General features: G+C 38.6%; 1 protein-coding gene across 1 annotated transcript in view; it reads right to left on the bottom strand.

The window, feature by feature from the left end:
• Window positions 1-20,970, bottom strand: part of LOC140236156 (tumor protein p53-inducible protein 11-like) — a 257,396-nt gene that overhangs the window by 146,544 nt on the left and 89,882 nt on the right. Inside the window, exon 2 of the mRNA XM_072316124.1 lies at window positions 8,002-8,228. Coding sequence (XP_072172225.1) covers window positions 8,002-8,165 — 164 coding nt within the window. The 5' untranslated portion in view covers window positions 8,166-8,228. The remainder of the gene's footprint in view (window positions 1-8,001; window positions 8,229-20,970) is intronic.

The following is a 20,970-nucleotide window of genomic DNA, read 5'->3' on the forward strand; positions in this document are numbered from 1 at the left end:
CTGATGAACACCACAAAACTAGACATTTTCTTGAGCATGAATTTTTCACTAATTTTGTGCGGAGTCATGATTTCAGAGAGTAAAATGTATGAGATTATTTTTGTCTGCTCAATTAATAACATGAAATATATTTATTATTTCTTCATGGTTGGCAATTGTAAAAGTTTTCAAAAGGCTGTTGGCTCCAGTTTGCATGAATTTCGTGCTGTGAAGATATTGTTTTTGTACAGTAAATTCCATTGGTACTTTAGCCCCAGGGTGCTATGAATAATTCCATTGGATGAAATAAAGATACCATTAGTCAATCAATCATCATCATCATCATCATCATCATCATCATCATCATCATCATCATCATCATCATTGTCATCATCATGTAATTCATTACCTGACTCTTTTCCTTTTCACTACCCTTGCTATCAGTTTTTCATTTCTATTCATCTATTCTATTTTTTCCTCTCTCATTACTCAAGCTTGATTTTTCTTCTTTTTTTTTCCTTCTCTGTATACATCATGCAGTCATGGTGTTTACATTGCTTTTCAGTTGCCACAAACTTTGTGGCCCATGTACGACCAGGAATGCTAACCATGTAAAATACATTGTAGTATTCTCAGGGGCAAAAAAGGTGTATTTCTGGTGGGGAAACCCCCCCCCCCCCGTAATTTATTACCTTTTCCGCAATAGACATGTGTAATAATATCGCTTGTTGAAGAACAGCATTTTCCATGAGAGCTGCAGAATTTTTGGTCAAAAAAAGTATAAAGTATGAAACACTACTTTCCAAATTTCCACACATAAAATAATTCTAATACTACATAAATAATACACAGACACCAAGCCAGACCCGTACATGCACACACACACACACACACACACACACACACACACACACACACACACACACAAACACAGAAAATTTGTAAGTATACACACATTTGTCTGCATGACTTTATGTCTTAATGGTAGACAAAGTGATCGGCACTAATATTAGAGTGAGGGAACTCTTAATACCCTACTGGTACTTAAACAGGTGTTACAGCATGGACACTTGTCTCTCTTTTTTTTTTATTTCTATTTCTCTGGAAATTGGGTTAGATTGGTTTCATGAAGGTCATATCCATTAACTTCTGAATCTGAAAGCCAGACATCGACTGCATGAGGCATATCGAATGACCTCTTCCTGAGATTATTTCATTTTTTCTTTCTCCATTTAATACCTTATGGTACGTGATGAGTTACCTAGGGATGAAGAAGTTGAGGATCTATATATATATTTGGCCTGGTGCTTGTGCCGGGAGATGGCCTAGATTTGCCCGAGAGCCCTTTGTTCACGTTTTTTTTTCCCCTGCCGCTGGGGTCAATTGTCACGGAAACCAAGGCATCGCTTGATTGCAGGGACAATGGCATCCGGGCACACAGGGTTTAAAGGAGCACGTCGAATTCACGGGGATAGAAGTGTCAGGCCTTAATAGATTTTATGGAAGAGAATCAATCAATAATAAAGACCACACATCTTTCCCAACATGTCATCAGTTGTATTACATTAATATACATCTATAGAATCTCAGTGCAAGTCAAAAGTGGCAAACACTCCGAATACACATTTGTATATGAAATGTGACATTTGTATACAGCATCCAGAAAATCTTGTTTCATCTGGTGAGTACACTTCCATCTACCACCTTACCCCTCTCTCTCTCTCTCTCTCTCTCTCTCTCTCTCTCCTTCTCTGTCTGTCTCTCCCTCTCTTTGCTTGTTTCTCTTCACATGCAATCACTTCTATTTCTTTTTCATCCTCTTTTATTCAAATCTCTTTCAGTTTGAAATTCTGCTATCACTGTGAGAATGGTGACACAATTCATTGAATGTGAATGGGAGCAATTTTTGATGTTAATATCCCCTTATTATTTCAAAGTCGATCATTAATACATCAAATGATATTGTTGATAATGCATTTTACCAATATACTTCATTATCACTGGTGCCTCATTATGTGACATATAATAGATCTATTAGTTTTAGACATTTCCTGCATCAAGGCCTATTTCATGCCAGGATTTGAGCGCAAGAAGGTTCCTAGTCGACATTTGCAACGTCACACACCAATTTGTCACTCTACAATGAACCCTGGAGGGACATTTCCAGGTCTGTCGGCAAATTTCACACTTCGTCATCACTGGAAAAAAAAAAAAGGGTAGAGGGCTGGATGAACCCAGAACGCAGAAATCGATGACCACACAGACACGCTGGTGAGAAATTTTGCTAGAAATCACAAAGTCTACCTTGAACGCTGGCCAAAAATTTGTCAACAGGATGTGAGCATATTTACACTTAATACCAAAAACAAGAGAGAGAGAAAAAAAAAAAAGAGATGAAGATGTCATGCAGAGTTCCTCATAATTCTACATGTTTTACTTCAAGCTTCTCTACAAGTTTAACTTTTTTAATATGTGCCATGGTGGAAACCCTCTATGTGCCACGTTTTTCTGAGACACCAACGTAGTCATGCTTTGAGAACACCTTCTATTTTTCAAATCCATGTAACTTCTATATATTTTTGTTAAGCTGGACATATAGTGAGCAAAGTTGTAGAGAAAAAGCCAAGCTTTGTTTTGATGAAATTGTATGACAAATCGATGATTGTTCTTCTTTGAAATGACCAGTAGCTACATTACTGTATGAAAGGCATGACTTTTGCACACAAAACAGTACCAGAAACTTAGAATTTACACGCAAATAGATCAGGGAACACCGCTAGATAGTCAATCACCACATAAAATGCAAGCTATATGCGAGACAAACAGAAGCACGAGAAAAGCTTTCATTGTACTGGGACATTTGGCGATTTATCGATCGGTTTGGGCGGATTTGTGGGTTTGAGCAGAATATGCAAAGTTGGCACGCTGTAAAATGAGCTGGATGTGCAAACATGGCACATAAAGAGTTAAAGGTATGAAATAGATGTGATTAAGATGGAGCTGAAGGCTTCCAACTTGTTTTGTAAGATTATGAGAAACCTCTTCAAATGAAATATGAAAGAGCATACAATTTTGAGAGGAGTTCAAAGTTTACTTGATGAAAACTGGTTTTGACACAGCTGAGTTATCTACATCAAGGGAATCCTAATAAATGTTTTGTTTTACTTTGTTTGTGGATATCTCTGCCATTTCAAAACCAATTTTCATCAAAATGTAAAAGACTTTGAATTCCTTTTAGAATAAAGATGAATAATATACAGGAATTACTGCTACCAAATGCAGGGATTTCTTTTTTGTTTCAAAATCATTCACTTAACACAAAAAGAAGATTATTCTCAATACAAAGGCTGAAAAGAAGTAATTGCTTTGAAAGTAATGTCCTGTAAATGAATTTAATCATTTTTTTCCTTCTAGTCAGAATTACCTGTTTACTATTCAATTACACTTTTTTTTTTCATCTCATTTTATAAAATTAAACTTGCAAGTGGTGGGAAGTGTTCTCATAAGATAATAAGATACAGAGTTGTGATAATGTCTAATATAAAAATGAATCCATCGGCAATGGCACCTCAATAAACTCATCATTTAAAGGAACTAGGCATGCCATACGGCACCCTGGTATAAGTCTTTAGGGAACAATCGAAACGTTGGCATCAGAGGGTTGAAATGCTTGATAAAGATCCGTGGTTCATTAAAATAATCTTACTCCGGCCGTCTATTTGAACACATAGCCAAATCACAGAGGCCTGGAAGCGTGCGAAGTGATGACATTTTTAATTGATTCTGAAAATTAATTAAGATAAAACAGAGCAACACAGATTTTGAGGCAGCAGAGATACCAGAGTGCTATCTAGAAGCAGAAAGATACATCATACATATTCACACCACAGGGCAGCACGGCATATCACAGGCCCCAGATTGCGATGGCATGAATCGTCAGCCTTGAGATAGATGCTGGCAAATGGGAAACGCATACCTATGCAGTCTTGCCAAACTCGATAAGTTTGATTAATGTGCTCTACCGGCACCTAGGAGGGCTAATTTTAGCCCAATTACATCTCTCAACGAGAATATCGAATGAACTGAGTCTAAATTACTTGGGAAAACAATATTTGGGTTGCTGCCATGCCCCGGGAAAGGGGGGAAAAAGGGAAAGAAAATTAAAATCCTGCTCATCTGAAAAGGTCACACAGTATTCCCCGCTTTTCAATGAGGAAAGAGAGCCCTCAATATGAATCTCGAGGAGACGTACATTTTTTGGCGGACCAATATGGCCGGCATGTTACAAGAAATTTCACAGGGATGGAAAAAATAAAATTGGGGCAGGGAAATCCGCAATACATCAAAAATACTCAGAGCTGTCAACTTTTGAGCACCATGAAGAATTATGAGTTGTAAAACAAAAACAAAACAAAACAAAACAGAAATAAAAAACAAGCAAAAAAATCATAATTCGTCGGCTGAGAATGAGTAAGGCGTTAAGTTGCCACTAAACCCATGGTGTTTGAGGTAACTTAATGCCTGTCTCATTCTTAGCCGATGATTTGTACTAAAAATCACATTTTACTAGAAACGAAAAAAAAAACCCAACATATTACAGTATGCTAAATCAAGTCTCAGAAAAGGAAACTTTTTTTTTTATTTCAACAGATAACTTATATTCTATGGTAAAAATCATACTAGTTGAAAGCCCTTTATATAGTTTGAAGTGAGGAAGAAAAGAAAGAAATAAGACAACAAAGAGAAAACTTAAAAATTGTAAACAAGATGATTAAATGGAAACAAAACAGAAGGAAGAAAAAGAGATGTTAAGTGATAAGTGGAAAAAATGATAAGTGGAAACGATGTATATAAATCAAATCAAAAGTAGAGCAAAAAATAGATGATTGATGTGCAACACTAAATGATAAGCAAATACCCAGACTGTCCCTTTAATGCTGAAGGCAATCAGTGACTGGAACATCAAATCAAATTCACTTGACGTGTACAATATCAAGCTGCTGCACAGCTACAGAAGCCGCTGAAACTGGGGCAGACACACTTTGAATTAATCTCACAGCAAAGATCAACTAGCAAGATCAGCCGTGCTGTCAGGAGTAGATGTGAACAAATTCATTCTGTGCACAACAATACACATGCAGACACACAAAAAAGTATGCACACACACAGTGCACACACAATCAATCTCTATCTCTTTCTTTCTCTATTTTTCTTTATCGCTATCACATACACATACACACACAGCCACACAAAGGGTATGCACACACACAAAGAAACATTTGTTTTTTTCTCTCTTGTTTTTTCTACCACACACACACACACACACACACACAGGCACAAGTATACACTCACTCAAAGACACACACAATCTCTTATATCCCTCTCTCTCTCTCTCTCTCTCTCTCTCCATCTATTCTGTATTTTCCTCTGTCACACACACACACACACACACACGCTACACAAACAGGTACAGAAAGTATGCATAAACACAAAGACACACACACACACAAGCCCTCCCTTACTCTCTTTCTCTCTCTGTCACTCAGGAAAAATAAATACTCCAGCATTTTAATTTCTCTGCTCAACCATTCCATGGATATGTTTGCATACATATCACAGGCATGGGGGTCAGCTTCTCTTCTTTTCTTTTCTTTTTTCTTGATGGGAAGGGGGTAGGGGGAGTGGAAGAGAAGGGAAATTTGATCCACATGGTCATTTCCCCTTCCCAACAACAAGAGTGGACGAGTGCTCGAGCCCTAATAAAGGAGTACAGCCCACACTTGAGAAGGCACTGAGAAATGACAGCAAAGTTATTTACATACCAATTGTGAAGCTGACAGTTAGAATGACCTATATTTTAATGCAGTGCAAAGCACACAGAATTGAAGTCCACATACACTGTACATGTACATGGACAAATAGATTTAATCCTTTACCATGTATGACTTGATGTCTCGCTCTCTGTTAGTCTTGCATCTTCTCGACCTATTTCTCTTTTTCCCCCTCTCGCTCTCTCTAACAAATTAGACAAATAATTTTAAAACCCTTACCTTCAGCTGCTCTTTTCACATTTTGATACAGTAGGCTTACATCTCTCCCAAACATATTACTCTTATATCTACATTGATTGCTATAACTGATTATCCTCCCAAAGTCCTATTTGGTGTGATTCACATAGAGGCAAATTAGCAGGATACAAATCTCCAGATATGCATTGCGATCAAAATGTAAAGATTTTTGCCCGTGTGAACACAAAAATCCCACTGATTATCACGATCAGAATCAAGATGCAAATCCCAAGAAATCTTGTGCCTATTTCTGAATTGTCACTATAATTTGCTCCGCATTGACCATGTGAATGCTGAAGCAAATAATCCCAAGATGTGTATGTATCCCATCATTCAAGGTACACATCACAACAGCACGCACAGCACATTATCTACTGTATTAATTCACCATAGGCTACCGTTGTTAGTGAATACTACACAGCATTTTGTCTTATCTATTGCGCAGGCGCTTGCTGAGTGCTCAACAGCTTGCTACTGTAGTGAGTGCACAAACTCTTGCTGCAATTCCCAAATGTGCGTCATGCTACATAAGGAATTGCGAGACTTTCCTTTTTCAGTGCAGAGTTGACTACAAAGTCTAGTAGAGTTATGAAACTTTTCTCTTGAAGTTTATACCTTCTCTAGATAATAATCATAGATAATGATAATTACATTGGATAGCTCTAATTCATGGAATACAAGGGAATATTGCACTCATTAGGGCAAATATTCCCTGGGTATCCCATTCATCAACATCCAATATAATGTAATTATCTTTCCCTCTTTAAAGGGGCATAGTCCCGGTAGTATAGATGGTGCTGTTCATGATACTGCCGATCACCGTTAGCATTGATACGAAGGTTACGGAAGTTTAGCTGTCATCAAGAGTAAAGTGCATAGGTGTCGCTAAGTAACGTTGCCTTTGTTGTCTTCTTTGCGCATCGCGCAGTCTGTAGTAATGCCAGGGTGCGTGCATATGTGCTTGTTATTATGACATCACAAAAGAAGTTTGCTTAAGCTGTCATCCCCCTCAGCCGAATCATGAGCCGAACTGTGATCGGACCACTGACTACAGTGAATCGGACTTCTTCGGACTCGGGAAAGTGGGCCAAAGCGTAAGCGCCAAAGAGAAGTTGATAGCGTAGGTCTCTATAGGAAACTTGTGCCATGCGCCCGCATACACATTTGACTAAAACACCGGGACCATGCACCTTTAAGCTCACACCCCTCTCTATCTGCCTCGATCTATTACTCTCATTTTAGCTGTCCATTTATCTCTCTCTCTCTTCATCTCTCTCCCCCTCATCTATAGCTATCCCATTAAATCTGTCTTATCTACATTTCTATATCTCTATCTTGTTTCTCTTTGCATCTATACATCTGTCCATCTCACTTTTTTCTTCTTTTCATCTTTTACTTTCTTGTCCAATTTAGCTGTCATGATCTAAACCACTGAATTCTCTTTTGAAATTGGTTTTTGAAATTGATTTTCTAAACTTCTATCTCCCCCTTTAATTCATGTTTTCTCTTCTCCTGTCTCTTTCTTTTTTTTTGTCTATTTCTAATCATCTCTCCCATGTGCTGTATGTCTTCTCTTTTTCTTCCTTCCTTGTTTAATTTTGCTGTTCATAATGAAACCCCAATTACTTTTATACGTTCTGTCTTGGTATATGTCTGGTTTTTCTTTTCTCTGTTTCTAATTATTTTCATCTCTCTTCAAGTTGTCCTCTCCCTCCCCCCCCCCCTTTCTTATTTGCTCTGAAACCCCTATCACTTTCTTAAGTTCTGTCTCGGCATATGTCTGGTTTTTCTTTTTCTCTGCTTCAAACTCTTTTCATCTCTCTTCGTCTTGTCCACTCTCCCATGCTCCCCTTCCCCCTCTGATCTCAATCTCTCTATCTCTCTCTTTATATGTTTTCTCTTACTATTTTTTTTCTTCTCCCTATCCATGTCCTCTCAAGACTTGCCACCTTACCTCAGGGGAGGCACAAATCTCCTTGACGAGTCCTGACGTAGCAGCATGTTGACCTGTACGCCTTTATCCCGGTTATTTGCGGCGACGCTGCCTTGTTGTTCCTTAGTCTCCTTCCCGGACCCGCCATCCGTCCCAGCCTCTGGAGTTTTGGATGAGGTAGCCATGGCAACAATGGGATGTGTTCCACTGGAGCTATTATGATGTCACTGTCTCTAATGTGTTGCAACCTGTAAAGAAGAAGAGAAATATATGCATACTTACATAACATGGCATATCGATGATAAGATGAGGTGATGCTCAGATTATGATTTTGAGTACAAAATGGGACAAAAGGCTACAGAAAGAAAAAAATACATAAAGCATGCTGGGATACTTTGTCAGGATGTCCATGGTAGCATATTAGAGATCATGAGGATTAGATATTCTTGCTTTATTGAGAAAAGTTTAAAGCTGTATGCCCTAAATCGCTAATACAAAATTCAGCACACCCTGGGATGGAACAATCAACGAATTATTAACAAATTGAATAATGATTTGAGGATAAGAAATTAATTTCATCTTAAGAAACACCAGCATTCACTGACAGGATTCATAACAGAAATACACAGATTCACATCTCATTAAATGCCCCCCTTTTTTTTAACTTGACTAGGTACTGTGCATGTGTTATCTAATGCCACAAAGATCTGGTTCAATGTATGCTGCTATCAATCCACATACCCCCTGCCAGTAAAGTGCATACATTTTCCCCGTCTTTGCTTTCCTCTGAATGTCTTTTTTTTTGCTCTATCTCTCTCTTTCTCTATCTCATAGACAGCCATTCTCTATTCTTCTTACCGAGGTAGCTCTAGTGAGAAACTTAGGTGCCGTCCCTGCTTGGCAGTCACAAGTAAATCTCTTAAGACTTCCAACTTTGGACGTATCCCAGCGGCATTACTAGCCTTTAGAATTCACCGAGATGAAAGGGCAATAACTAAGGCACAACAGAAAAACTGTGTTAGGGAGATATCTTCGTCGCGACGATATGAGACAAAAGATCGTCGCCAATCGTCCCCGACGATCCAAATTTTGGGCCTCATGTGCTCATTACTGCGCTCTTTTTGGCTCATTATAAATATCAACAAAAGATGGTTCCGACGAGTCGGAACGAAGTCGTCTCTTTTCGTCGCGACTAATCAATTAAGGAGGTCTTTTGTCGATCGGCGAAGCGTTTCAGTGATTGTTCAAACGTTACACATCGTCCCCGACGACTGCGTATTCAACTTGACTAACCGTTTTGTAAAGGTTTTGGTGATGGTTTCGCGTCGCTCATCGTCCCGACGATTGACCATTGAATTTAAATCACCGTTCCGTGGCGAGTTTGTTAATCCATAATTGTTCAAACGTCGCACTTATCGTCCCGACGATTGTCCATTCAACTTGAATCACTGGTCAGAGACGCGTTTAGTAATTGTTAAAGCGTCGCGCATCGTCTCTAGGCTTGCCCATTGAACTTAAATCACCGTTTGGTATGAGTTTGAAACGTCGCACATCGTCCCGACGATTGCTCATTCAATAATAGAAAGTGCTCGATGCTGAGGTGTTTATTTTTTCTACATCGCGAGTGGTCCCGACGATTGCCAATTGAATTGAAATTGTCGTTCAATGATTGCCACCAGGGTAATTCATCTTCTATGAAGCCTTGCTCTCATGTTTGCCATACTTGTCTGTAAACAATACAAAAACATCGTAACGAGATCCGATGGCTGTCAGACTCCCGAAATTCTTGAATGAATCATGAAAAAAAAAAAGTGATGAACGTACATTATTATCTTTCCACAAATCCAGAGCTTGAAAGAAAACATCCGGCATTTATTTTATCATCGTACGGAGTTCAATATCATTGTTATTCATTTCCGAACGTCAAAGCCAATTTCCGACACTTATATTAACATCTTTCAGAGCTGAATGTTATTGCTATTTACTTTCGAACGCATAAGCAAATACCCGGCATTTATTTTATCATCGTACGGAGTTGTATATCATTAGTAGTCATTTCCGAACGTCAAAGCAAACATGCGATATTTATTTAATCACCGTACGGAGTCAAATATTACTGTTATTCATTTCCGAACGCAAAATCGAATTTCTGACATTAATTTTAGCACCGTACGGAGCTGAATCTTACCGTTATTCAAATCGAAAAGTATAAGCATCCTTGGTATAAGCAAACATCCGACATTTATTTTAGTACCGTACGGAGTCGAATATTACCGTTATTCATTTCCAAAAATAAAAATAGCATCTGACATTTATTTTAGCATCTTATACGGAGTCGACTGTTACCGCTGTCCATTTCCAAAAGTAAAGGCAAACATCCGACTTTTTTTGGTGGCCCGACGTGCGTTTTTGGTGGCCCCGGTCCACCGAGCCACCGTTAGTGTCGAGCCCTGGTGTACACCTCACTAACCTCAGCTTGTTCGGGAAACTTATACTGCCATACGAGGGGAGATGCTTTCATCTCTTCTAGAGAGCTTCCCTATGAGCGAATGAAAATCTTTGTTTGGCATTTTCATTTCTATACTCCATAATCATTCGTTGTTTCCAAACATTTTCATGATGTCGGTATTTCAATATCATAATATTTTTCTTAATGTATTCCATTTTCATTCCTTGACCAAAGTCAGTATGTCCGCCACAAGTACGGTAATCGCTACGTTTCGCGCAGTGCAATATGTGCCGAAGTGCGAAACATGTGGTTATCAAGTTCAATGAAACGCACCGTCCATGCGTGCTTCTTGTTTGGTTTCGTAGTAGCTCCATGGTTACGGCAAAGACAATAAACGGAGGAGGCACTCCGTATATTTTTTTTTTTTTTTCGTTTACAGTAAACAGTTTACATTCGATACAAATAAATTAATAGTCACGTCTTTTACTGTTTGATGATCGCCAAGTCGGGAAGAAGTATCTAGAGGAACTTCTCAGTTGATATGTCCGTGATGTTCATTCTAATTTTCACACGCAGTGGTACGCAGATTTTATGAGTGTGAGATCGAAAGAAGTTTCAATATATGTTGCCATGATATTATGTAGGCCTACTGTTGTGTAATTGGGTAGGTATAGCTCTTACACTATAAACTTCAGCTTGTTGCAGCGGCGTCTAGGAAAGCGATATTTTCTTCGGCATTCGGGACCTTTTTTATATCATCATTATTTTTTTGACACGTGATTTGATTGTAAGTATGAAGCGACGAATAACCCCTTTGTTTTGTTTTAGTGTTAACATTAATGTGTAATACACCAATACTGTTCAACGTGTGGTTTTTTTTTTTACTGTTAAAGAAGCCAAGATAAGGCGACATTTTAATAGAATTATGCCGTTCGGTCGGTTTACAGACTGCTTATAACCTGAAATAGTTGCAGTGCGCGCATTTTTTTTTTTTTTTTTTTGGGGGGGGCACCTGTTTTCGCAGAAATTTACACTAGAAAGGTTGTCAGTTTTTTTTTTCTTCTGCCATTATTTCCTCTGATATGATTTGTCGTGGCCATTAAGTTAGTTTCAACCTAAAAGATACGTGTCACGTAGGTCTATTGGTTGCCAGCACGCATTTATCTGACTTGTTGTGCGGTTAAGTCTGTTGTTGTTGTTGTTGTTGATGTTGTTGTTGTTGTTGTTGTTGTTGTTGTTATTGTTGTTGTTGTTGTTTTTTATCATTCATGGGAGGGGGCAAACAAGAGTGAGAAATGAGGGAGAGGTGAAATCAGAACAAGGAAACATCTGTTCATTTAGCTGTCACTTATGCCAGCAGTAGTAATTTTCATCACCATTGCTATTCAGATCAGTTTTATAGTCATATCCTATAACATTCAATACACGACTATCATCATCATGACATGAGAGAGAGAGAGAGGAAAAAACCGTCACCCGTTCAAGGGCGTATACAAAGCAAACGAATCGCAAAGTAGATCAACGGGGGGGGGGGGGGGGGGGGGGGGGGGGGCGTTTCATCAACGAGTTCGTCGGAGGTTTTCACCGACAAATTTGCCATCAGCCAATCAGACGCAAGGATTTCAGTAGCTTTTAACAGTTGTCAGTGTAAATCACTGACAAAAAATTTCATGAAACGGTCCCCAGGAAGGTGGATTCATGGTACAATATTCCGTATGGCATACCAGCAATACAAACAGACACGTTACTGCAAAATAAATGATAGAACACAGCAAGCGAGCAGGATAGAATCAAACCTCCTTTTGTAGGAAAGTCCAACAAAAGTCTTACAACATACCTGTAATAGGGGGTTCACACGTACACAAATTAGCATGTTACAGAACTCAATTTTTGTTACCCTTTAGCAAACTCCAGTCTTTTGCACATGTGGACACACACACACACACACACACACACACACACGCACACACACACACACACACACACACACACGCACACACAACAGAAAATTAGTGCGAACCAGTAGCGCGATGCATAACCTCAGAAATCTTGCTGATATTTCTGAATGAGCGCGGTATTTGCCCCGGCAGTATACACTTGAACGGTCGGGTTTAGAAACTTGATTGAGTTCTTTTATTCTCATCATTAACAACAGCGTGCTCTCCACACCACTGTGAGGCACAAGAACAATAGTTTCATCGATTGGCAATTAGCGGGTTATTTTCTGTACGTGTGAACGGTTGCAAAAAAACCCTCAACTTTCCGAGGGTGGCTGGAGCGTCTGAACCAAAAAGTGTACAATCCTCGCGTGTACGCTCTTTTGTCAGAGAAGTTGAAAAAAAAAAAACCTCGAGTATTGGAGCATGTTCAGTAACGCGCTATTTTGCACATCGTGAAGGCGGGTATTGATATATCAGACTCAGCATGGGGGGGGGGGGGGAGGGGCTGATGAAATCTAGCATTAAAAGAATGAACTACACTGACATACTAAAAATGATAAAACTGGACATGAAGTTCATGACCTCTATCCGAGTGCCTCGGACACGGGAAGTACTATGCATGTATCTACAAGCTACATTAAAGTAAAGCATAATGATATAATCATAAACGCTGCGATTCGAAGTGTTCTTCTGTTTTGCTTTCAGCAATAACCAAAACTGTATTTTTACGCTCGATTCACAGTGGAGCACTAAATAAATCGAGTGTATAATATCAATACTAACTCTTTAAGAAGCAGGCCTGTGATTTCTCTATTTAGTCTGTTGAAGTATCTCATTGATGTGATTTTTTTTTTCAGTCAATTGTGCTCCCCTGACTAAGCTATCAAGAGTATAGCTTTTGTGTTCGGAAACTGGATTTACGCAAAGCATACATTCACCATGTATAGTACAATGCTCCAATATTGATGAAAGCGGTTTCGTGTGTGATACGTATTCCTCTTTCGGGTGAGTGTGCAGTGAAATCCGGTCATTTTGTTTTATTTTCAACTGCATCTCCTTATTTTGTAACTGTGGATGAGACTTTATTTCATTTTCTAAATCATGCAGGATGAGCCGTACGTTTATTTTTCGGCATAAATAGATAATTCGCCTTTTTGAATGACGAACCTTCGTGTAATTTTTGGATTAACAGATTAACAGCTGCACTGGGATGTCTTCTAAATTATATTTTGAGGCCACTGATATCAAGATGATCATGCGTAGGCGTATATAACTCTCTACACTTTAATGTACATGAAGTTGATCAATTAAGAAAAAATAGCATATTTATTTACTTTTGCTTACAATCCAGCACATTACAACGCATCGCACATCAACCTGCCAATGCCCAATAATCTTGGTAACAGCTCATTATTCCGAAGGTTCGTTATTCACAAGACTCTTTAGTCCGAAGATTCGTTTTTCCGAAGCTTCGTTATTCCGAATTTCATTTTCAATCTAACGAATCTCCGGAATAACGAACCGTCGGAATAACGCAATGTTCGGATTAACGAACCCTTTTTCATTTTCGGATTAACGAACCTCGGTATAGGAAATTTGTGCGTTTCAGATTAATGACCCTTCGGAATAGCGAACCTGGGAATAACGAACAGCACCAATAATCTTATAAAGAGAAAGGATGCCCGATATATACATTAAAGATATTGAGGTATAATTAAGATACAGCATTATGTACATAATAGCAACAACAACAACAACAACAAGATTAGGATTGAGTAAGCAGACAAGTTTTCAACAATGATTTGAACATATCAACACTTTCAGCTATACGAATATAGAGAGGGAGTTTATTCCAAAGGGGTGGGGAAATACAGAAAAGGTCCTATATCACCATAGCGGGTATGTGCGGGACCACGTGATAATTGGAGAGAAGAGAGAGAACAGGCTGAAGTGGAGGAGCGGAAGGGAGGTAAGATTAATCCATAATATTTATCTTTTAAGCAATAAGGATGATTTTAAAGGTGATACGTTGATGTATGGGGAGCCAGTGGAGGGATTGGATAACTGGAGTAATTTGGTCAGATGTTTTTGTCAGGGTTACAAGCCTTGCAGCTGTATTTTGAATTTTGAATTTGGTGCAATACTCGAAGCAGGGAGACCAACAAGAAGAAAATTGCAGTAGTCAAGATGAGAAGTAACAAATGCGTGAATTAGACGTTCGGTGGAAGACTGCTCCGATAACTTACGGATATTAATAATGTATTTTTACAAATACCCCTGAAGCAGGTCAGAACGACATGAGTTCTTAATGTGTGTGTTATTTCATTTGTTCGTTTGTTGTTGTTTTTTAAAGTTTAGATGCTTATCTACCATAACTCCTAGATCTCTGACGGACTGGGACATAAATTTTTGTGAGAAAACTAGCCCGCCTGACAATTCTGATTTATCAGAATTCAATTTCAAATGATTATCGCGAGACCATCGCTTAATATCATCAACACAACTATGAAGTTTGCAGAGCTCTTCGACGTTGGGTATTTGGTAGTATGATTATGTAAATTTGTATATCGTAAGATATCTTCACGATCTTTCACAAATATTTCTTAAAATAATGATCAATATTGGATGCCCGCGTTCTACAGCTGATCTAAATTACAGCGAATTATGTGTCCTGTCAATTGGAAACCTTCACAATACCGCAATTTAACCGTCAAACGCAATAGAAATGCCACAACCTAAGGATTTGAATCCTCGTTCATCATTATGGTTTCTATTAATGAAAAAGAAGGGACAGAACGAAATGAGATTAAGACTTTTATGTTAGTGAAATTGATCACTCTCAGCTGCATATATTTTAAAGGAAAATTAATGATTTCGGACATGTGTTAAAAGCATCGTCGACAGCGCGATGCTGCTCCATTTGGCATGTTTGGTAAAGCCTATTATATCCCCTACTCCATTTCCCCTTTCTTTATGAATTTTGGGGATCACATAAGGGTACGCGCTCTTTTGAAATGAGTCAAGTCTTAGTTAGGCATATAATCCTACCTTTACAGTGATCACACTAAAGAACCCGATTCCACATCATTCTATCTAATCAGAGAATCGAAAAAGAAAGCTTTTCTAATTGATGTTTGTTGATAGACCAAATCAGTGTATCCGTCCCGTGATTGCCTATCAGTGACGTAACAGCGCGAATACTATGCCCACACAACTGCTTGTGTTATCATAGGCCTAATCAGTTCCACTAAGAAGCTGTTCGTGATGTGTGGTGTTTGCACCAAAATTAGTATGTAAAATTCATACAAATTTTACACTATTAAAATGGCTTACATGATTTCTTAGCTAGTTGGCAAGAGGGATACCCCAACTCACAAGCGAGCGCACCCTCTGCGAGCTGTGTCTAAAACGAGTCTCGTTGTGTGTGTTGTTGAATCAGCGTGTCTTATTCGATTCTTCTTGTATTGTTCCGCCAGGATGGTGTCTTTCAAGACAGCTGGACACTGCTTTCATTGTTCCTGGGAAAGGGTCATCTTTCTTTTGACGGTCAAGCCTTTCATTATTATCGTGGTGAACTTCACTAATCGTCCCCACGCTAACGTACAAAGGAAGGAAATGCTTTTATTATGTATCAATGCACGCGTAATACCATCAGTATAGGCCTATAAAACGAAAGTTTGACTCTATGTCCCGAACTGTAGGCCCTGTAATAGCAACTATACATGAAGTCAAGTATGGAAACGATGGATTCCCACTGCCAATCAAATCTCTCTCGACAAGGACGCGATCGGAATCGATCTGGATGTGATCGATCTACCTTGATCGACATTGGTTTTGGCTTCCTCCTATACACGATATTTTTTTAACACTCTGTCGGACTATAGATCATAACATGCAGATTTGATCGGCAGTGGAACCCAGCCCTAAGGCGGATTCTTGTTCGAAAAGTAATAGCAGAAAATATCCTACACGAAATTCAGCATTGCATATACCGAAAGACAGATAGAGAGGAAAACATGGAGAAAGTAGTTCCAATCTAGGATTGAATGGGTGGTATATATAATAACTGAATGCCATAAAAACATAGATAAATAAATAAAGAAATACAGCTCCAAAGTTATTCGCTTTGCGACGACAGCCACGTACACAATCTGAAAGTGAAGTTGGCTGTATGATTACATATTGCGCATAATGTCCGTTGGTCTGTCGAGGCGGTTGCTCAACCAAAACACGTATCATTACACTCTTAAAAAGAAAAAGGTAAAACAGCGTTTTAAAAGGGGCGAGGAGCGACAGCGTTTTCAAAATGTTGTATTCACCCTTTTTCTAGCTGTATCTAGCACATCTAACGTTGGATTCAGCTGGATAGATAGGGTGAATGCAACATTACCTTAAAAACGTTGTCACTCCTCAGCCCTTTTAAATGTTGATTTACCCTTTTCTTTTTAAGAGTGTAGGAGGCTAATTTCAATTTCAGATCGAACAGATATAGTCACGAGTTGTTTTGATCGATGTCATGCAATTTGCCGTAATTCGCGATAACGAGTTCGGTTCAAATTTACGAAGGTGATCGGAAATTCTATATTTAGCGTTCTCGTCATTTTGGTGCAAGTTGGTACTTGTTTAATTTGATAAGTCCCCATGGGTATGAAAATAGGCCCTACACTAGCTGCGCCTGATTCTCTTTATTCGAGACAGTGTGTATATTGGTATTGTGCCATCATCACACTTGTGCTTGTTTTGTTCAAAACAAACTGTCTTTTTCTCCATCCTTTACACGTTACTTTCAATACGTAGTAGTTCAAAGGATGTTTTGATATACAGGAAGGTAAACGAGTAATTGCTGTTCGATCACCGCGATCCCCTGACTTTCAGCTAGAGCCGCGTTGGCCAGCACGCAATGCTAAATCCCTCTAACCAAAGATTCTACGGAACAGTATTACCCAGTGATGAAAAAAAAATCCAACAAATCTTTATTTCCCGTTTTTTTGTTGTTGTTTTTTCTGTCTCAAACACTGTCATTTCTTGTTGTAAAGTTATCTTTCGACATTATTGCAATAGTCGGGTAACGGGAAAACAAAACGTAAGGATTTTGTGTTTGATTCCGCACATATTCTCTTTATTTTACATATGTAGAGAAAGAAAGAAAGAAAGAAAGAAAGAAAGGAAGAAAGACAGACAGACAGACAGAAAGAAAGAAAGAAAGAAAGAAAGAAAATGATCCCATGCTCGTCTAAAGAAGTTTAAGCTTTTCACGCTGCAACCTACTAGGTGACGTCTATTCGGTGTGGCGCTCTCTCACAATGAGTACTATGTCGCACGTGGAGTTTTCCTGTAATGAGCCAGAAATGAAGGGGATGCACTACTCGGGTCAAATAGGGAAGTTATTTTATGACGGATAATGATTCCTTTATGTTTTATTTATCTGTTCAGAAAATTTCAGTGTGAAAAATTAGTAAAAGTGTCCAAATCACGGTTGCTTTGAAACATTTTTTTTTCCGTTACAATTTTTTTTTCCAACCATCGACTTTACGGTGCGCTTTGCACCTATTGTTCTTGCCCGATCGTAGCCTTTTGTCAAGGCCCTCTCGCTGTAATGGGCGAGCAAAGCGAGCGAAGAGAGCCCAGCCGACCGCGCCAGCGCGCAACCCCACTCAGCTACATTTGGGCTTTCTTCACCATACAGCGAGAGGGCCTTGACAAAAGGCTGACCCGATCGAGACTCCGCTTCCGTTGTAGAGCATAAGATGTTAATGAGCATTGCTCTTGACCCCATTGAAGACAAAAGGCATAGAGCGTGCGGCGGCGAGGGCTTTAGAATTGCGCAATACTGATGAGCTGAGCAAGACTCTGATCGGCGATATACACGCACCACATTTCATGAAGTGGTGATTGGCATGACGCACAATGGCGTTTGAAAAGTGTAGACACAAGGTACGATATGTGTATATATATATATATATATATATATATATATATATATATATATATAATGTGAGATATTTTATAACAGCTAAAACACAAAATAGCGAACTTACGACAGCTCTCCGTGTGTACATTTACAAAGGTTATTGGCTTCATCAATAGATAATTCATTCAAATAATGATAATAATCAGCTGTTCCCTACTATGTGACAGGCTGTTCAAAGTTTATCTTTGGAGATTATACAAGGTTGATTTCCTTTTCGCAAAGACATTTCGTGTAATAATTCCTTCGCTAATTCGCCAAATGAATATATGTGTACTTTTCCCAGTCCAAAGACTTATTGAATAAGTTATTGCCGGCAGGGAGAGAAATCGGAACAATAACTGATGCCCATTTTTAACTCGTGTTCTCTTTGTGAAATCTCTTCATCTGAGCACTTTTTAGAAGTAGGGCCTATTTGAGAAAACGACAGAAAGCTTTGTCGCTACACAAAATGTGTTTGTTAAATAAGAATGTTTTTCGTGTAGTACATGTACCTGACAGTTCAGAGGTCAAGTGTGCAAAGAATTTGCCTCAACAGCTTTGCGAAACTCGAATCAGTTGCCTGTATTGAAATGTGTAATCAGAATGAAAAGACTCGGACCTTCACGCCTTGTAACTGAGTACCACAGAACCACACACAACGAAACACACACACAAGAAAGGTGAGCTTCCTGCAATCTCAAGGAATGGATAATCAAGCAGCCATCATCCTTTCTTCGCCATTGATAGCAGGAAGTGACGTAATGGAGCGATGCTGTTGGAGAATCTGCATAAATGTCTGCTACAAGTACTATGTACAAAAAAAATTTCAGACCCCCTTTGTGTTCATGTTTTGCCAAAACAAAAGAACCACAATCAGTGAGACGCTAACTTACTTTATGTCCTATAATAAACTATGGTTACTATAAGTTGAACGTTGAAACTGCCTTTCGCCTCCAGGCTTTTATAATAACATACAAAGCTTTTATTGTTTGCCTGTATAAAAAAAGGCGGGAATACATGTACACCCTTCTCGCAATCATCCTGATCTGATAACAGAGTGATACATTTTTTTTTTTGTTATCTTTCCCCCGACCAAGACCGATGCCATTAAAAAAAACAAGATCAATGCCATTAAAATAATGACCAAACAAACAAATAAACAGATCCATGCATATAACGAACAGAATATGCGTTTGTTTCATGTTTGTATAGGTTATCTCTTGATAATTGTTTTTATACCGTTTCCTAATAAGTACCTCTAGCGAAAACCCGACTTTTTTTTTCTTTTTCTCAAGGAGGGAAGTTAACTTCAACGTAAAGATAGCTTACAGCTACATGCAAATGGGGCAATCATACATTCGCATTGTCAATTGTAAATTTGTCGGATGACGCTTATAAACGTTTGATGATTTTTGTCTCCTAAGGCATTTTGGTTATGATTACAGACGTATCTATTTACAAGACATAAGTGATGGTTTAAAGAATTGATCTTCAATTTAGCAAGGATTAGTCTTATAAAGTCATGAATTCCCTTTACCCATCATGGTTAATGGAACTGCGACATCGTTGAGGTAACCACACCTTTCAATTTTCATAGTTCAAACCTAAATCGTAACATAATCAAAACACAAGCAAAATATCTCAAAATGCTCAGAGGATGACATGAATCAAAACTTTTTACGGAGATTGGATATGGCAATCTTTATTGACCTATATTTAATACAAGTTTTCCACAGCTATAATTTCCGCCTATGATAGCATTCTGATGATTTCGATTGCGTTTTGAACTCGTACCGAGCTATACTATCGAAACAGCTTTGACCTTTATACATGTAGTTCAATATGAACGAGTGTTTCGGACTCATAACCAACGTTCGTAATCGTAACCACACAGTAACAAATCAATCGAATATTGAGTAACGACTATCTTTATACATAGGCTGCCTAACTGATCACATGGTTTGACTACTGCTTCAAGCAGGCTGAAAAATAAAAGAAGAATGAATACACTTTTAATAATGATACGATGCTTTACAGCGTATTCACAGTATAATGTTTGCTTGCGTTTCTGTGTGCAATACGGACGGAAAATAAAATGCAGATGGATACTATTAAATGCTAACACCCAACGCATCCAAATGTTTTGAAATACATTTCATTGTTTTACTATACTGTTTGAAACGTCGAATTTACGAGTCCTTTAAAGGGTTACTACTCTTATCAGGCAAAAATAAAAGTATTAGGATTTCGATTTGCTCGCAAGACTAACGATGCTATGGCGATCGTTCGCAGCAGTGACAATCCGCTTCAATAGATCTATTCAATTATTCTGTTTTCATTGAAAGAGGAAGGAGAAGTCAACTTTAAACTTCATTAGTTTTCTCGCCTTTCAAGCATGTTTTCATGTATCATGCGTGGTATAGCTATTCCTTCTCATGATATAGTGCGTGAGATGGAGCGTGAACGCCGTCGCTAAGCAGGACTGCTTTAGCGTTTCGTCCGAGAAAAGAAACAGGTTGTAAGCCTCTCTGATATACAATTCAATGGTACGCGGCAGTTTCTTTTTGAATGGACTCCTATATTGTACTAGCTACTTTCAGGAGATTAAGATGACCACGCGCTTAATAATAAAGTTTCACATAATAAAAGAA

The sequence above is a fragment of the Diadema setosum genome, chromosome 12, assembly GCF_964275005.1.
Source record: "Diadema setosum chromosome 12, eeDiaSeto1, whole genome shotgun sequence".
NCBI classification, from domain to species: domain Eukaryota; kingdom Metazoa; phylum Echinodermata; class Echinoidea; order Diadematoida; family Diadematidae; genus Diadema; species Diadema setosum.